The sequence below is a fragment of the Zootoca vivipara genome, chromosome 12 (assembly GCF_963506605.1).
Source record: "Zootoca vivipara chromosome 12, rZooViv1.1, whole genome shotgun sequence".
In the NCBI taxonomy this organism is placed as follows: Eukaryota; Metazoa; Chordata; class Lepidosauria; order Squamata; family Lacertidae; genus Zootoca; species Zootoca vivipara.
In genome coordinates, this window is record NC_083287.1 from 3,725,176 (window position 1) to 3,742,227 (window position 17,052).

Genomic DNA, 17,052 nt, shown 5'->3' on the forward strand with positions numbered 1-17,052 from the left:
TCTCTCAGCGGCCTTTGACACCATCGACCATAACATCCTTCTGGACCATCTAGAGGGGTTGGGAGCTGGGGGCACTGTTATACAATGGTTCCGCTCCTTCCTCCTAGGCCGTGTTCAGAAAGTGGTGATGGGGGATGAGTGTTCAGACCCCTGGGCTCTCACTTGTGGGGTGCCTCAGGGTTCTGTCCTCTCCCCCATGCTTTTTAACATCTACATGCAGCCGTGGGGAGAGATCATCAGGGGGTTTGGGCTGGGTGTTCATCAATATGCAGATGATACCCAGCTCTACCTCTCTTTCAAATCAGAACCAGTGAAGGTGAAGGTCCTGTGTGAGTGTCTGGAGGTGGTTGGAGGTTGGATGGTGGCTAACAGATTGAGGTTGAATCCTGACAAGACATAAGTACTGTTTTGGGGGGACAGGAGGTGGGCAGGTGTGGATGACTCCCTGGTCCTGAATGGGGTAACTGTGCGCAGCCTGGTGGACTCACAGCTGTCCATGGAGGTGCAGGTCAATTCTGTGTCCAGGGCAGCTGTCTACCAGCTCCATCTGGTACGCAGGCTGAAACCCTACCTCCCCACAGACTGTCTCACCAGAGTGGTGCATGCTCTAGTTATCTCTCACTTGGATTACTGCAATGTGGGGCTACCTTTGAAGGTGACCCGGAAACTACAATTAATCCAGAATGCAGCAGCTAGACTGGTGACTGGGAGTGGCCGCTGAGACCACATTGGCTCCCAGTACGTTTCCAAGCACAATTCAAAGTGTTGGTGCTGACCTTTAAAGCCCTAAACAGCCTCAGTCCAGTATACCTGAAGGAGTGTCTCCACCCCCATCGTTCTGCCCGGACACTGAGGTCCAGTGCCGAGGGCCTTCTGGCGGTTCCTTCACTACGAGAAGCCACGTTACAGGGAACCAGGCAGAGGGCCTTCTCGGTAGTGGCACTCGTCCTCCTACCAGATGTCAAAGAGAAAAACAACTACCAGACTTTTAGAAGACATCTGAAGGCAGCCCTGTTTAGGAAAGCTTTTAATGTTTAATAGATTATTGCATTTTAATGTTCTGTTGGAAGCCGCCCAGATTGGCTGGGGAAACTCAGCCAGATGGGTGGGGTATAAATAATAAATTATTATATTATTACTAGTGTCATTCAGCCCGTTCAGTAAACGGGCGCTAGAACATGTGAGAGGAGCGGCGGGGCTGCAGCCTTCCCTCTCTCTCTGTGCTCGGCTGCTGCATCTGGGAGGAGAAGGGGAGGCAGCCTTCTGAAGCCCGCAACCCCAGAGTCGGTCACAACTGGATCTAAAGGTCAGGGGTCCCTTTACCCTTTACCTTTAAAAGAGTTGCTGTCTGTATGTCTTTCCCCGCATTAAGAGCCTTTAAAAGCTCAGCAAGAAAGTTCACAAATACCATGATTATTCCAGATAAAATTGAGACATGCTTGGTCTCTAGTTGCCAGACTATAGCTATCCAGAATACATAACACTGCATCCTCCTGTCTTTCAGAGGGTCCCTTGTCACTGTAACAACATCTGTAAGAAAGAGCCATGTGGCTCTGGTTAGTAAGCAGTCGTTGCCTGAGGGCCTATGATATTGGCATGGGAAGGAATCATATCATTTGCCTCAACCTTCCAGTTCCTTCCTACAGATATTGCTGCAGTGAAATATCATGTAGCCCCATGGGAGAGGCTCTCACATTGCTCTAGCACACCTGTAACTTGCTAAGTATTTATAATCACACGCAGTGAATGATCATTAATTTCAGGAAATATATTATAATGTTCTTGCTATTTAGCTTGGGGTTGGGATTACAGAAACTTAGTAGTACAAACTCTGGAATTCCACCACCAACTCACTGACCATTTTAGTAGCTCTCTGAGACCTTAAAAGAGACCCAAAAAATCATAGGTTTTTTAAAGCCTTCAAGTAAAGAAGAGATCTGTTTTCCATTCCAGCTCCAGCTGCTGGATAATATTTTCCAATTCAATATTCATGGCCATAATTAATGCTTCTAAATTTTAATTGGAGTTTGCGGTTAAAATATTATAACGACATTAAGCCCAAATTTATGTAGCATATTATTTTTACATAAGTGGAATTTGTATGACTGCCTTAACAGATGTTTCAGCAGGTCATTCTGGTTTCTTTGGCAGAATCGAAATCATTGTTGCAACAGAAAAGGTGTTGTTCTGTTCAAATTAATTTGATGCCTGCTTTGATGTAAGATCTACTAATATAAAGTGAAAGCCACAAAAAGTTCAAAGAGGAATATTCAGATTAATCTTAGACGTTTTCTGAATAGCATTTGAATCCCCTGACCACACCAAAACTGGATCTTAAGAAAACTGCTTATGTCTCCACCAGTCATTCCAACATACTTCTCAGAGGAACCTTGAAATGATTTTTAAAACTGTATTTTGTTTCTGCTTAGCCAGTTAGAAGGGGGAAGTGTGCATTTGCCAAAACACTGGAGATAATTGATATAGACTTTCTTGCCTTGTGACAGTGCAGTTTTCAACTTCCTGAGGAACTTCTTTGCATCAACTTGCCTACCAAGAAATCCCTGAACATCTGCCAAAGAGCCCCAGGATAATGCACATTATTCGCAGATGCATTCTAGGGCATATAGTCAGTTCATCTATGGCACGAACCAGCTGCTGAACACAACAATGGCCTTGCATGAATGAACAAGCAACCTAGAATACACACAACATTCCCATTTGGCTGCATGTTTTAGGGGTTGAGATGAGTTGATTTAATATTTGTATTATGCTTTTCCAACAACAAATGTTGAGTTCCAAGTGGTTCCACAATAATCACATCGCCATTTAAAAAGCAGCAAGCACTGCAACTGCTATAATATCAAACACAAAAGCATATAAAGCAAACAACAACAAATTAATCAAAACAATTAATGCAATTCAATAAAGTCACTGTAACTCTCTGATAGCATTGGAATCCCCATCCCTTGGAAGCTTCCTCCAGAACAACAACAAAAACGGGTTACCTTTTCAACACTGCAATGGGTGGAAGCTTCATTTACTGTCTTGAAGTATAGACACTTACATGGAACTATGCTTTTAAAAAGCATTTGGGGTGGGTGGGAGATCAGTAATGCCACATAAGTTCTCTCTTGGGGAGGTTTGTCTCCTGCTACTGATTTTCTCCTTGAGGAACCCCATGTGAAGCTTTCAAAAGGCATCCCAGAATCTAAAAATCTCTGTTCTGAGATACTTGGTTAGGGCTTGGTAAAATACTGGTTTAGTGATTATTTTACATAGGAATGTGTTAGGGATGGTTCTAGCATGGAGAAATGGGAAGAGTATGAATTGTACATATGACAAGCTAGTGGCCTTGCTAACCAAAATGTTGCATAAGGAGTATAATGTAGATCCAGGTCTATTAAGGCAGAAACAGATGAGCACTGTAATTGTCCAACACCTTCTGAAATATCTTAGCAGTGAGAAAAGCTACATTTATGCATTATGATTCCCCATGAACACGCATAACTCAACAACACTCTGCATAACTACAATACTCATTGTACAGTGGTACCTCGGTTTAAGTACACAATTGGTTCCGGAAGTCTGTACTTAACCTGAAGCGTACTTAACCTGAAGCGAACTTTCCCATTGAAAGTAATGGAAAGTGGATTAATCCGTTCCAGACATGTCCGCGGAGTATTTAAACTGAAAATACTCAAACTGAAGCGTACTTAAACTGAGGTATGACTGTAGTTATGTTTAGTGATAAGGTTTGATATCATACATTTGCAAACCACCAAATGCTCCTTTTTCAAAAAGGAGGCATACGTAGAGGGGTTTTTGCAAACAATGCTGCTGGATTGCTGCAAAGCCAAATTTCTTCTGCAGGACCATCCAGGTGAACAAATTCAAGTGGGGATGAATTTAACACTTGGATAATTCAGTTATATTTTCTTCCCTAGAATTCAGTTCTCTCTCTGCAATTCTGGCTTTTGCATAGTTTCTCCGATCACTTTCATTCTCTCTCACACATTCTCAATTGCAGAGAGAGAACCTGGATGCTGCTATCAAAGTATATCAGCAATTTGCAAGATAACTGAGGATCAAGCACTTACATAATTTGCATGCAGCACCGTGAAAAACTCAGGGTTGGTGATGAACTTTACAGCTGGAGACTGCAGCAACAAGGTGATTTTTTGAGAATTCACAGGTGAAACAGGTACTTCTCTTCTAATTTCTGAAAATAAAAAGGCTTCCATGTAATACACAGCAAGAGAACATTTGAATTTTGAATGGCTATTCCAGTTCTCCCCTCTTCTGATTCCCCCCTCTAAAGCACAGATTCTGGCCAACTTCCTGGTAGTTACAGAAATGACTTGTTAATCCACGGCACAACCCTCCCCAACAAACCTGTGCTTCTTGTGTTTTCAATTCCTTCTTGGTCGATTCCTATAGCTAAGCCTTGGCTTTTTGGCAACAAGTTCTTTCCAACTTAGTTTTATAAATAAATATCCAGTGTAAAAGTGAGTAGTTCTTTTTATCTCCGACAGCCACAGAAGACGAGTAGACAGAAGTATGAAAATGTTATTTAAATATGGTATGTAAATACATACATACATACATACATACATACGTACATACATACATACATACACAAGCTGAAATTAATGTGCCCTGATCAAGGGTCAAGGCTGCACATTCAGCAAAATCATGTGGAAGAATCTTCCTTGTACTGTATCACTAGTTCCAGCTCTTGGGATTGAAGGCGTACTATGTGTTCTCCCATGTGAAGAAATGTTGAAAAACAGCACATCAGGAAATAAGGTTCCAGCCCAGCTTTCTCCCTAAAATGCTAGTTTTCATAGTGCGCTAGGTGCGAATTTTATGTGGGAGAACATGCACAGATGCAACCTTCCACCTGCAGTTTGAAGTAGTACAATGCTGCACCCAGGTAAGCTGCAGTGATGCCACGGACAGGAGGGTGAATCCACCACTCCACGCTTGCCAGTGCTGAGTAATACCACTGAACAATTGTACCATGTAATTTTGCTAAACTTGTTGCTCCCCCCTCAGGGTATTGCCTCTCTTACTCTTCTCTACCTCAGAGTCACCATAAAGAAACACAAGTGGCACAGCTCTGTGGTTAGAAAGATACATACTTTTGCCCGCAGAAGGCCCTGAATTAATTCAAGGCCTCTCCAGTGACAAAGACTGGTTCTTGAAACCCCAGAGAGGGCCACCTGGTGTTGGTAATACTCAATTAGGCCAATGGTTTGCTTTACTTTAAGGTAGCTGCATATGTTCGAAGTGGTAATAAAATACGGTAGTAACACTGGCAACCTCTCTTTTGTAAGTGCAGAGTACGGCCCAGGGTACACCTTGCAGGACTTGTGTCTTCTATATACAATTTCAATTTGAGTTCTTCAGGGTGCAGGGAATTGTAGGTACATTAATATGTGTGAAAAAGAAAGCAAGGTCGGGTTGTTGTTTTTTGCCCATAATTTAAACCACAGATGGGTAAAAATAAAAACTTGATAGTTAATTAAATTGTGCCCATGAACCAATGTCATATTTCCATTCAATAAGAGTAACAATAAAATATGTTTAAATGTTTAAATGGGCTCCTCAAAGGTAATTCAGAGATTTGCTCATATATTTTAGAGACTCTCTGGAAAGAAAACTCTCTGCATTCTGAAAACCAGCACATCAGCGAGTAAAATTCCCGTAAGGAGCCTCGCCGCGGCATTCTGCACCTGCTGGAGTTTCTGGGACAACTTCAAGGGCAGCCCCGCGTAGAGTGAGTTACAGTAATCAAGCCTGGAGGTGACCGTCACATGGATCACTGTGGCCAGATCAGGGCGGGAAAGGTAAGCGACCAACTGTTTGATACGGCGGAGATGGAAAAATGCTGCCTATGCAGTAGATGCAACCTGCGCCTCCATGGAGAGGGAGGCGGCAAAGGTTCCACCAAAACTCTCGACAGAAGGCACTGGCACAAGTTGAGCCCCTGCAAGAGATGGGAGTTGCCCCCCCCCAACCCCATGCCGCCCAGACCCAGCCAGAGGACCACTGTCTTTGAAGGGTTTAACTTCAACCGGCTCCCACGCAGCCATCCAGCCACAGCTTCCAGACATGTGGTCAGTGTGTCTGGGGCCGACTCAGGATGGCTGTCCATCAACAGACAGAGCTGGGTGTCATCAGCATACTGATGACAATCCAGCCTGAAACTCCAGACAATCTGGGCAAGGGGGTGCATAAAGATGTTAAAAAGCATCGGGGAAAGGATTGCGCCCTGCGGGACTCCACACACCAAGGTGTGCTGTGATGACATCTCCTTCCCTAGCGCCACCTTCTGTCCCCGACCTGAGATAAAGGAACACAGCCATTGTCAGACTGTGCCCTGAATCCCCACGTCGGCAAAGCGGTGGCCCTAAAGATCATGATCAACTATGTCAAAGGCTGCTGTGAAGTCTAAAAGTATCTTAACTTCTTGTGTATTTAATGTATTAAATCTTTTTCCTGGTGTTATGCTTTTAGCTTTTTGTTAACCGCTCTGGGATTTTTTTTACAATCAAGCTGCATATAAATTTTATGAAATAAATAAACCAACTGGAGGACATATGGAAGAGCAATGACACTTGGGACCCACCACTTTCTGCCCCAACATAAACTTTACTACAACAGTGAGAACCAGACCCTCACTGAGAAGCATCTGTGGAACGTGACGCTCCCCCACCAACAATCTACAAAGCTAGTACAATACTAGGAGGAGGAGACCAATCCATACAGCACTGACTCATGTAGATGTCTTACCTGAATTTGGCTGGGAAGGCTCTGCCTCAGAATCACTTCCGCCTCCAGCGGGAAGCCTCTCTACCCTGCTGCTAAGCACAGCATCCTCATCTGTTCTTTCTGTAGCAATAGTTCGCTGGATATTTTGGTACCTTGATTTTGAAAAAGGGGAGGAAGTAAAATATGTTAGTCAGATGCACATTACAAATGAGGGGACTTCTGCATAGCATTTTTGTGTCCGGCTTTTAGACTTTAAGCCAGCCTTTCTCACACTTGGGTCCTCAAGTGTTGTTGGATTACAGCTCCCATCATTCCTGACCACTGGCCCTGGTAGCTAGAGATGATGGGAATTGTAGTCCAACAACATCTGGGGACCCAAGTTTGAGAAAGGCTGCTTTAAGTTGTTGATTACTTTATAACTTTAACGAACTGCATTTTGGCTTGAAAGACACCAAATGTTATAGACAATTAATTGAAAATATTAAAACAAAAGGACAATAAATCTATCAACAAATAGAACAGTTCGGAAGGCAACATTGGAAATACCTGAGTGTCTTTTGAACGTACCTAGGAGAATATGTTTTCAGTGTACATCTAAATTCCAACAAAGAGTGGCAGGCCCCCCTGTACAACTGAGTGACAAAGCCGCAAAGAGGGCCACTCGGTTGTTTTCCTGTTTGATTAAAGAAGCCCTCTCTGCCATAAGCAGTAAGACAAGAACAAACCTGGGTTTGTCCAAACTCTTCTTCTTCTTGATATTAGGTAGGCTTACTGGCTTGGTTTGGCAAATTTTGAGTATTACTTCAATATTATTACCGTAGCTAAATATAATCCGGTAACTTATATTTAATGTTTATTAGAATTATGCTTTAGGTTTCTCAGGTGTTTATGGAATTTGAATTATTATTATTATTATTATTATTATTATTATTATTATTATTATACCCCACTCATCTGACTAGGTTACCCCAACTACTCTGGCTTCCAACAAGAATACAAATCAAACAACAAAAAATCCAACATTAAAAGCTTCCCGAAACAGGGCTGCCTTCAGATGTCTTCAAAAATTTATATAGTTGCTTAACTCTTTGACATCCTGCAGGAGGGCATTCTACAGGGGGAAATGATATAAGGCTCCAAAGGATTTCATTCTTAGTAAAGTTGCAGGGTATTAATAATAGTAATAGTAATAATTATTATAATAATTTTATAAGCATTTTAATATTGTTATTTCTTGGTTTGGTTTGATTCATGATCTGACAGTCTTGGAAGTTTTAATAAAATACATGAATTAAATTGAATTGGGAAGAAATGTGAAAATATAAAGATTTATGCTTGGCTGAAAGACTGCTTTTGTTTTATTAATTTCCCCAACAATCAATGCTTTATATTTAACTCTACATGCACACACACATATTAGCAAGAAGGTAAATAGCATAATAAAATTAGCTTTAAAAAGAAATACTACAAGAACTAAGGATTTGTTGTTTTGCCTTTAAATATGCCCTTTGCAAACAAATTATTATATTTGGACTTCACACTATATTAACATTGCTCTACTTCCCCCCCCTCTCTCTTTTATAAGCACCTATAAACATTTTTATTCACTTCACAGCAGGCTGACTGAACAAACAATTCCAATGCAGGCTGAGTTTTATGCCCCCCTCATGCAATAGCAGAACAGAAAAACATAGCCCACCTATTTAGAGGGATATATACAGTGCATAAGCTTCCTATTTAATTAGATGGTAGAAAAATACCCTGCTGGCTAATAATGCCTAGGAAGCAAAGCAATGGACCAAGAGACTACTACAGTTTAGCCAAAATTGTGTAAAGCAATCTTCAAGATATTCTGAAAAAATGCAAGCATATGTGGGGGAAGAACTTGAAACAGCTATATGGATGCATTTGAAAAATCCAGCACTTTTTCAAATGATAATTGTGATGCTGGATACATTTACTGTGTGTGCGCGTTATAATGGTTGTTTTCAAACTTTCTGTCCTCAGGGAGCCCCTAAATACTGGTTTGTCAAGGAACTGCCACAGCATGCTGCAGGATATGTGCTCTGGGACACACTGCCAGCCTGATGTGCCTCACTGCCTGATTTCCTCTTCTGTAACTGGCTTTTGTTAGGTGAACAACCAGTCTTTTGGGGAGGCTTCTTGATGGCCATCATTAAGCATCTCATTGAGATGAATCGGTGCGTCCTGTATTGCCGCTCTGCCACTGCCATCACCAAAGCCTTCCTTCCTAGAAAGCAGTGGCAATAACAGTGGGTTCTGGTGAGATCTCACACAAGATTTCATGGAGTACATTAGATCTCACAACGTTTCGACAAGATATTGCCAGTAGCTACCAGAGCTGCTGCCAGCCCCCCTTCTTCACCAGTAGTGGAGCACAAGGTATGCTCTCAGGGGGCTGCTTCTTGGGCTCCCGCCACCTAAGGCAGCTGCCTCACTCAGCCACCCCTTGGTAAGCCTCAGAACAACCCCGGTATGCTTTTCAATAGTTTCAAAACCATACTTTTGTCTAGTCTAGTCTAGTCCCTAAAGGACCTTGAATGCTGTTTGTGCCAGCTGAAAAGAAGATGAGAGATGAGGGATGCCAGCAAACCCATCCACATGTCTCTGCCTGGCAACCCTGTGGTTTTCTCAGGACTGGGGAGGGGAGAGAAAAACTGGCTATGGTTTATTGCTACCCAGCTTTTATTTTGGGTGCGTTCTTTTTCTGTTGCCATTGTGGATAAAAAAACGGGAGTTTCTTGCTGTGGATGCTTGTGGGCAACCATTTACACTGCTCAGGGAGAGATCCTGGATGAGTGGGGGGGGGTGTTTTGCAGTTGTTAAGTTACTCAAGTCAAAAGTCACAGATTGAGGGTCTGTTGGCACACAGGCTTTGTGTGAGAGACAGAGAGGGAGGGAATAGACTGCCTAAGTGAGGATTCGGATGGGAACTGATGCTAAAACCTTTGGTTGTTTCATCTGTTTCTATCTGCTTGAATGTTATGTTCATTTTAACCTAGTCATTTGGTTGAATTGGAAATATTAATTTTTGCTGCTGTAGTTTCGCTTGTTTACCTTGGGTTAGAATTGTGTTTTATTATTGGACCTAATTTTGTAGTTTTTGTACATTCAAGGAAGAGCCGACTATAAATACTGCAAACAAACAAAAGTATTTTGTTCATTTCATCTGAGTAAAAGCCTAGCAGCTGCATAAATACTGCCCAGTTCATCTCAATATTTAAGCCTAATGCAGAAGGAATGTTTTCTAAACTAGATAAAAGGCAGTACTGTACATAGAATACTTTAAAATGACCTTCATGGACCTGCCACAACCACCAGAGGGAAGCAAGGTGAGGCTCAAGGGAGGTCTCATTTATATGTTACTGGTATGACGTAATGGTAGCTTTCTAAAGGGTGGATCCTGCAATGTATTTGGCTGAAGGAATCTTATGGAATAAGTGGATCATAGGACGTCTCCCTATCAGTCTTGCAGGACCACAGAGAAGTTTGGTGCCAATACAATTGCTTCTCACATAATTTTGTAAAGGTGGGCTTTTATTAATTAAGTTTAATTATTCCATTTGCTGTTTCTATTTTCCCTTAGCTTTCAGTTGTTTAATTACTTGTTATTTGTTTAACAGGGTTTTTAAAATTGTTGTTAGCTGCCTTAAGCTCTTTTTATTCTAAAATAAAAAAATCCCCCCTCCACACACCCATTTACTGAAAATAGCACTTTTGATGAAGCTTGATGCAATGCCCAACATGAAACCAGTCTGCTTAAAACTTAGGAATGCTCAACAATTCCAAGCAAAGCTCTGTCAAGATGTGATGGTGTACTTTGCATTTTATCCATTAACATTAAAAAATAATAATAATGAATTAGCAATGAGCTTTTTTTGCAAAGAAGCCATGGGACATGACAATTACTCAGTTGTAATGTTCTTAGGTTCCATTGGGGAATCCAATGTACTGACTAATGAATATCTCTTACTTGATGCCATGGGACAAGTACTGTATGCCAAAAGGAAACCACAAGTAAACTAAATAAATAAAAATTAAATATCTTCAGTAAAACATGCAACAGCATATTTTATTTCTCACAAACAGCAAGTAAGATGGTAAACCTGTATATTGATGGTACCATAGCTAAAGTGTCCTCCAGGCAAAATAATAATAATAATAATAATACCGGTAATAATAATAATAATAGAAAACTGCTAGAAAACTGGTACGTCAGGAGAAATGGTTGTACCTTAGCCTCCTCTCTGACATGCTCAGACACTCAGATTTATCACGGCAAATGCAGCAGCTTGAGGGCACCCAACCATATTTCTATTTCACTTTCCTCCCAGGAGATCAGGATGACATATCCCCGGCCCCCATACACACCTTACACATTTCTGTTCCCACAACAACCCTGTGAGATTGATTGCACTGAGAAAGAGTGACTGGCCCGTGGTGACCCAGTGAGTTTTGTGAATTAGTTGGGATTTGTAGTAGTCTGACCTACTACACTATTCTGACTAGAATGCTTGAGATAATACCTTGTGGGACTCACTGGTGTTATGCTCTCTTATGCACAACAGATATTTTTAGAGGAATTAAAGCCTTTAGGGGAATTAATAAAATTCCTGGTGGCTGTCATTTGGCAGCTGATTTTTATAATCCTCCTTTCTGCAAATCGGACTGAAGAACTCCCATCCTGTTTTGCTGCCTTAGAAAGGAAGAAGCTTTGAATTTGTCCGCTTGGCACACCAAAGATAATCACCCCACATTTTAAAATATAAGAAACCCCCCAACTAGGCTGCATGTTCTCTTTGAGGTGCATAATTAGAGGATAGATCAGGCACCCCCAACCTGTGGCCCTCCAGATTTTTTGGACTACAATTCCCACCATTCCTGACCACTGGCCCTGTTAGCTAGGGATCATGGGAGTTGTAGGCCAAAACATCTGGAGGGCCGCAGGTTGGGATAGATGTTCCAGGCCTAGGTTTTTTCAATGGAAAACAATATCATTATGGTAAACTGAGAGAGAAGGAAAAACAAAAACATTTCTTGAGGTTATAGTGAAAAAAGATTTTGCTGTCATATAATGTCAAGTGAAACCACAGAGCCTAGGGCTTGCCGATCAGAAGGTCGGCGGTTCGAATCCCCGCGACGGGGTGAGCTCCCATTGCTCGGTCCCAGCTCCTGCCAACCTAGCAGTTTGAAAGCACGTCAAAGTGCATGTAGATAAATAGGGACCGCTCTGGCGGGAAGGTAAACGGCGTTTCCGTGCGCTGCTCTGGTTCGCCAGAAGCAGCTTTGTCATGCTGGCCACATGACCTGGAAGCTGTACACTGGCTCCCTCGGCCAGTAAAGCGAGATGAGTCGGTCCCAGAGTCGGTCACGACTGTACATAATGGTCAGGGGTCCCTTTATCTTAATGTCAAGTGAAATTATAAACTATATTTAAAAAGAGAAACAGACGCATGCATCTTCATGTACTGACCCACTTTGTTTGGTGTGACCTGCATGTAGGTCAAGTAAAGACATTTAAAATAAATCTGCCCATAAACATCTCAGACAGATTTGTAACTGACGTTCACCTGTCTTATACTGGAATACTAGGACTGCTGCCGCTGCTTGCTTTGATCACCAACCCCACCTACCCCCACCCCTGCCATCCCTACCCACCCTTGCCAACCACCTCCCTTTACACCTCACCCAACACCACATCCCACCAGAGCTCCTTCAACCCCTCCCATTCCAGTCTACCCACACCACCCCATTGTCATTTCCCACCCTCTGTTTGCTCCAGACTCCGCCTACCTCAGAGTTCACCCAAACCTCCCCCCTCACAATCTGACCCCAACCCCCACTACCCCACAGTTCACCCAAAATTCCCCCTCCTCCCACAACTGATTCCAATCCCCAAATCTCCAAATCCCCCCGCTGCTGCCATTCACAGACCCACCTGGCTGCCTGTTCACTCATGTGCTCTGCTGGACCACCTGTTTGTGTGCTCAGATGCAGGGCTGAGCTTCCCTTGTGTATACAAGTGGGCAGGCAGGTAGTGGTGACAGGGGGGACATGGGAAGACCATGATGTATAAACATTTGTGGATGAGGAGCATCAAAATATCTTTCAAGCAACACTTAGTAACCTCTGATTATTATTTTTAAAAACTCATACATGCTTGAGAATTCAGAGATCCAGCTGGGATTCTGAAAGCAAAACTAAACATTACAAGCAGCATGGGTTCCTACTGAAGACTATGTTGAGCTTTTCCTTCTTCTTAACATCTGTCAAAGCATACGCTGTTTTCTCTATGTAATATGTAAGATTTTCATTTATTTCACCCCACATTTTGGTCCAAAAACCTAAAAGGCACCTCACACTTAATTAAAATGCAAAAACATATTATAAAACAAAAACAAAGAAATTAACAAACTACTGCACAGACACCCCCAATATAAAACTTAAAGGCTGTAACATAACGTAACGGAATGTAACGTAACGTAATATATAATATATAATAATAATTACCTCCCCTTCACTCAAAGGCCCAGGGCAGGTTACATTAAAATAAAATATAAAATACAGTTTAAAACAACTTACAATCACAAAAATAAGCTGACATTGATTGCATTTATGCTGTGTATTGTCCTGCTCCAACAACAGCCAGGGGTTTTGAGCAGAAGTGGGGAAACAAAAGGACTATGATATTAGGACATTGGGAAAGTTATATTAGCTGTTTCAGAAAGGAAGCTTAACAATGCTTGGTTTTCGGGGGGGGGGCAGCAGTCTGTGTATATTGTAATATTAACTCTGCCCTCCTTGAGAGAACATCTTTTTGTGTGTCTCCCTTTTTCAGCTCTCTTGAAAACTGCAATCTGTCTCTAATCTGGTAAGCACCTTTTATGATGCCCCCAGCCTGCAATTATATACCCACTTACCTTGAATTAAGCTCCACTGAAGTCAGTGGGGCATAGATTTGAGCAGACACATATAGGATTGCACTTGCAGTCTCTTGTGTGTGCCAGATCCTATAGGCATGGGAAATGAAGGCAAATAGGATGGTTTTCAGCTAGAACTTTAAAAGAAATTTAGTCTAGCATGAACTCACCGCCGATTGAGTTGCTCCATTTGTTGGATTGACCCTGATCTGCGTATTCCATCAAGAGTAGCTGCTGCAGTAGGACGTTGCCAAGTTGTAGTTCGATTCACATGATCCACATAGAATACCCGACCATGGCTATCTATCCGAGCTTCCCAGTCTTGCATTAAACGGGTGTTTTTTTAAAAATTGGAAAAAGACAGAAAATGAGGTCATTTGTGGACATCCAGAAATCTAGACTATTAGGGGAATTCAGATATATAAACATTTCTGCTCAAAATGTATAGTATTATGCAAACATATTTACCAAAAAGAAAAAAAGCAACAACTGCTGCACAGGTTTCTGATCAAAGGACATTCCTCAATTAAATACAAGATTTAAGAAGTGACCAACAACTTGATAAAACACACTGTTTAAGAACATCAGCATAGGAGCATTCTAACAGGTCAGTGTTTTTATAATTAATCCAGAAGCAAAGGAAACACCATAAACACCAGCCTGGCAAAAGAGTAGGGGCAATACGGTGCTCAAGTCACATTTGGATTGTGTGGATTTCCTGAACTGCACTAGCTCTGCCACCTATAGTACAGGCAAAAATGGATCCAGCACAGGTTCAAATTCCAACACCATGAGGTGCCCAGGTTTTTTGTTGAGGGAAGGGTCAGATAAATTGGATAGTGTATCCCAACACTCAGGGGCGGAGGAAGCTGCTCCGGCACCCGGGGCGTGCACCTAGGGATGGGGCATCGCCATGCATGACACATGCGTTGTACACAGTGGCGCCACACATGCGCGTTACGAAGCGGTGCCGCCGGCAAACCACCCCAGCGCCATACAAGGATGGTGCCGGGATGGATCCTCTGTTCACAGCTACAGCCACGAGCAGAGGACCCCGGCACTGTATGTATGGCGCTGGAGCGCCGACGCCAGCAAACTGCCACAGCACCGTACGAGGTCTTTTACCGGGCGGCTTGGGAGGCTCGCTCCACAGGTTGCTCGCTCACCTGCTTGGTGTACGCTTTGCTTCTTCCTGCTCTGAGGGGCGGACCAGCCCTTCGCCTCCGCCCAAGCAGGAAGAAGCAAAGCATGTGCCGGCCGAGCAAGTGAGTGAGCAGCCAGCCGCTGAGTGAGGCGTTTTACTGGGCGGTGGCTGGCTGCTGGCTCGCGGGGGGGGGGGCTGAGTGTCACCCTCCCCAGAGTGGAACCCGGAGCATCACACCCCCATCGCCCCCCCTTGCTACACCCCTGCCAACACTGCATAGTGGGGCTCTTACCTAGTGCAAATTTTGTAGTTGCAGTTCTTGAGCTTCCTAACCAGCCTTCAGTCTTAAAGCTGTAACCAAATGGTGCTTGTCCCATCCACTGAAATTAATGGTTCCTATATACATGAGATTTCTAAGTGTGGTTTGGACCTCCTGCATAAAGAAGGCTTCTGGATCAGGGCCAGTATCTCAAAATCACGCGCATTTTTTAAAAGGACCCTGGTGGGGGCTAGAAAATCTAGGGAACTGTGCTTTATTCCATACTTAGCCTTATTCATAGTCCCAAGTTTCATGAGAGCGATCCCTAAAAAGGGTATATTTTATCCATAACTGTGGGCATGCGTAGAAGGAGCAGAAAAGTAGACATATGCTTTGCAGGACAAAAAGCCACACTATGGAATGTTTGGACTCCAAATCAACAACCTTACGTTACTTTACATAACAAACAAACATGCACTGTTTGGGACACTGATACCCACCATTTCCTGCCCGGATTATATTTGAATTACTATGGCTAGTAAGCCTGACACAAAGTGCAATAATGCAATGAATCATATAGAAAGCACTCACAGATCACATACAATGGTTAATGCCAACTTGAAAGCCCAGAGGTAGAGGTTTGCCAGTTTAATTGGAAAGCACCATAGTGGCATGACAAGCAGTGGGGAAGGATTGCAAATACTAGACCAGTGTTTCCCAACCTTGTGCCTCCAGCTGTTTTTGGACTACAACTCCCATCATCCCTAGCTAGCAAGACCAGTGGTCAGGAATGATGGGAATTGTAGTCCGAAAACAGCTGGAGGCACAAGGTTGGGAAACACTGTACTAGACATTATGGTACATGTACCCACATAATTGGTGAACATTGAAGATCTGTCCAACAGTGAGATGGACAAAGTATTGCAAAGAACACAGACAGTTGTTAAAGAAGGTCTCTGAGTTAGGGCCATTTCATGTTTAACATAGAGTTTGTATGTAGAAAAAAACATAGCATATGAAACAGCCCAGCCAGTGAAACACCTGAAGTAGGAGCTTGCTGACATACAAGTGCTAAAAAGGAGAATATGGTGGGGACATGCCAAGATGATGGCAGAAAGTGGCAACCAAAGAACCAGGCATGATTCTGAAGGAAGTGTATTTAGTCACATCCTATGCATACTCCACTAAGTACAATGGTGTGTGTTTAGGATTACAGCTTAAATTTCACTGACAGCAATAAGATTATTTGTTTCAACAGTACTGAATTTTAACTGGAATGGGGTCAATGGTTACATCAGGCTACTTTGTTTTGAAATGTACATATAAGTTCTTGCCTCTCAGGTCCCAGAAGAGCTGTTGTGAATATTCTGTGGTCCTTTGAATTCTTCCAAGTGGTCATACCCTAGACCTTTCAGGAAGATTTCATCTTATTCTAACCATCACTCCTTCCACTGGAAAAATACTTTAAGACAAGCACATCTCTTTCTCCATCAAGTCAAGCATACAATAATCCATGTTTGCACCTTCAGATATAAAATAGATTCTCCCTGCTTAAGGGTGATTTACTCAGGAAGCAATGAAGGCATATTACAAATGCCACAAAAATGAAAAATCTTTAGATCAGGCTGCAGCGTGTAGTTAAAAAAATGTGCTTTAAAAAGTCATGCCACTAAGAATAATCGTCCCTATGTGGCTTTCAAATCAAATGGAAAACTGAATAATTCAATTCCTGCAGCAACTATTCAATTGGCATGGCACATGAAAGACAAACATGTTCAGGGGCATAGAATATATAGCTACTAAAGATTCAGTGATACAAATGGATATATTACTGAAGACCTTTTTAGTTGTTTATACTTCTATGCTTGGGATTTCATATCAATTAATCTCCACAATAAACACTGTCAATAATTCTATCAGTAAAATAATAGATG

The 17,052-nt window shown here is 42.5% G+C and overlaps 1 protein-coding gene across 1 annotated transcript in view; it reads right to left on the reverse strand.

Annotated features, from left to right (window-relative positions):
* Positions 1-17,052, reverse strand: part of HECW1 (HECT, C2 and WW domain containing E3 ubiquitin protein ligase 1) — a 125,401-nt gene that overhangs the window by 27,362 nt on the left and 80,987 nt on the right. Inside the window, exons 11-13 of the mRNA XM_060280553.1 lie at positions 13,886-14,036; positions 6,796-6,926; positions 4,098-4,219 (exon numbers count right to left, since the gene is read on the reverse strand). Of these exons, the coding sequence (XP_060136536.1) occupies positions 4,098-4,219; positions 6,796-6,926; positions 13,886-14,036 (404 nt within the window). The remainder of the gene's footprint in view (positions 1-4,097; positions 4,220-6,795; positions 6,927-13,885; positions 14,037-17,052) is intronic.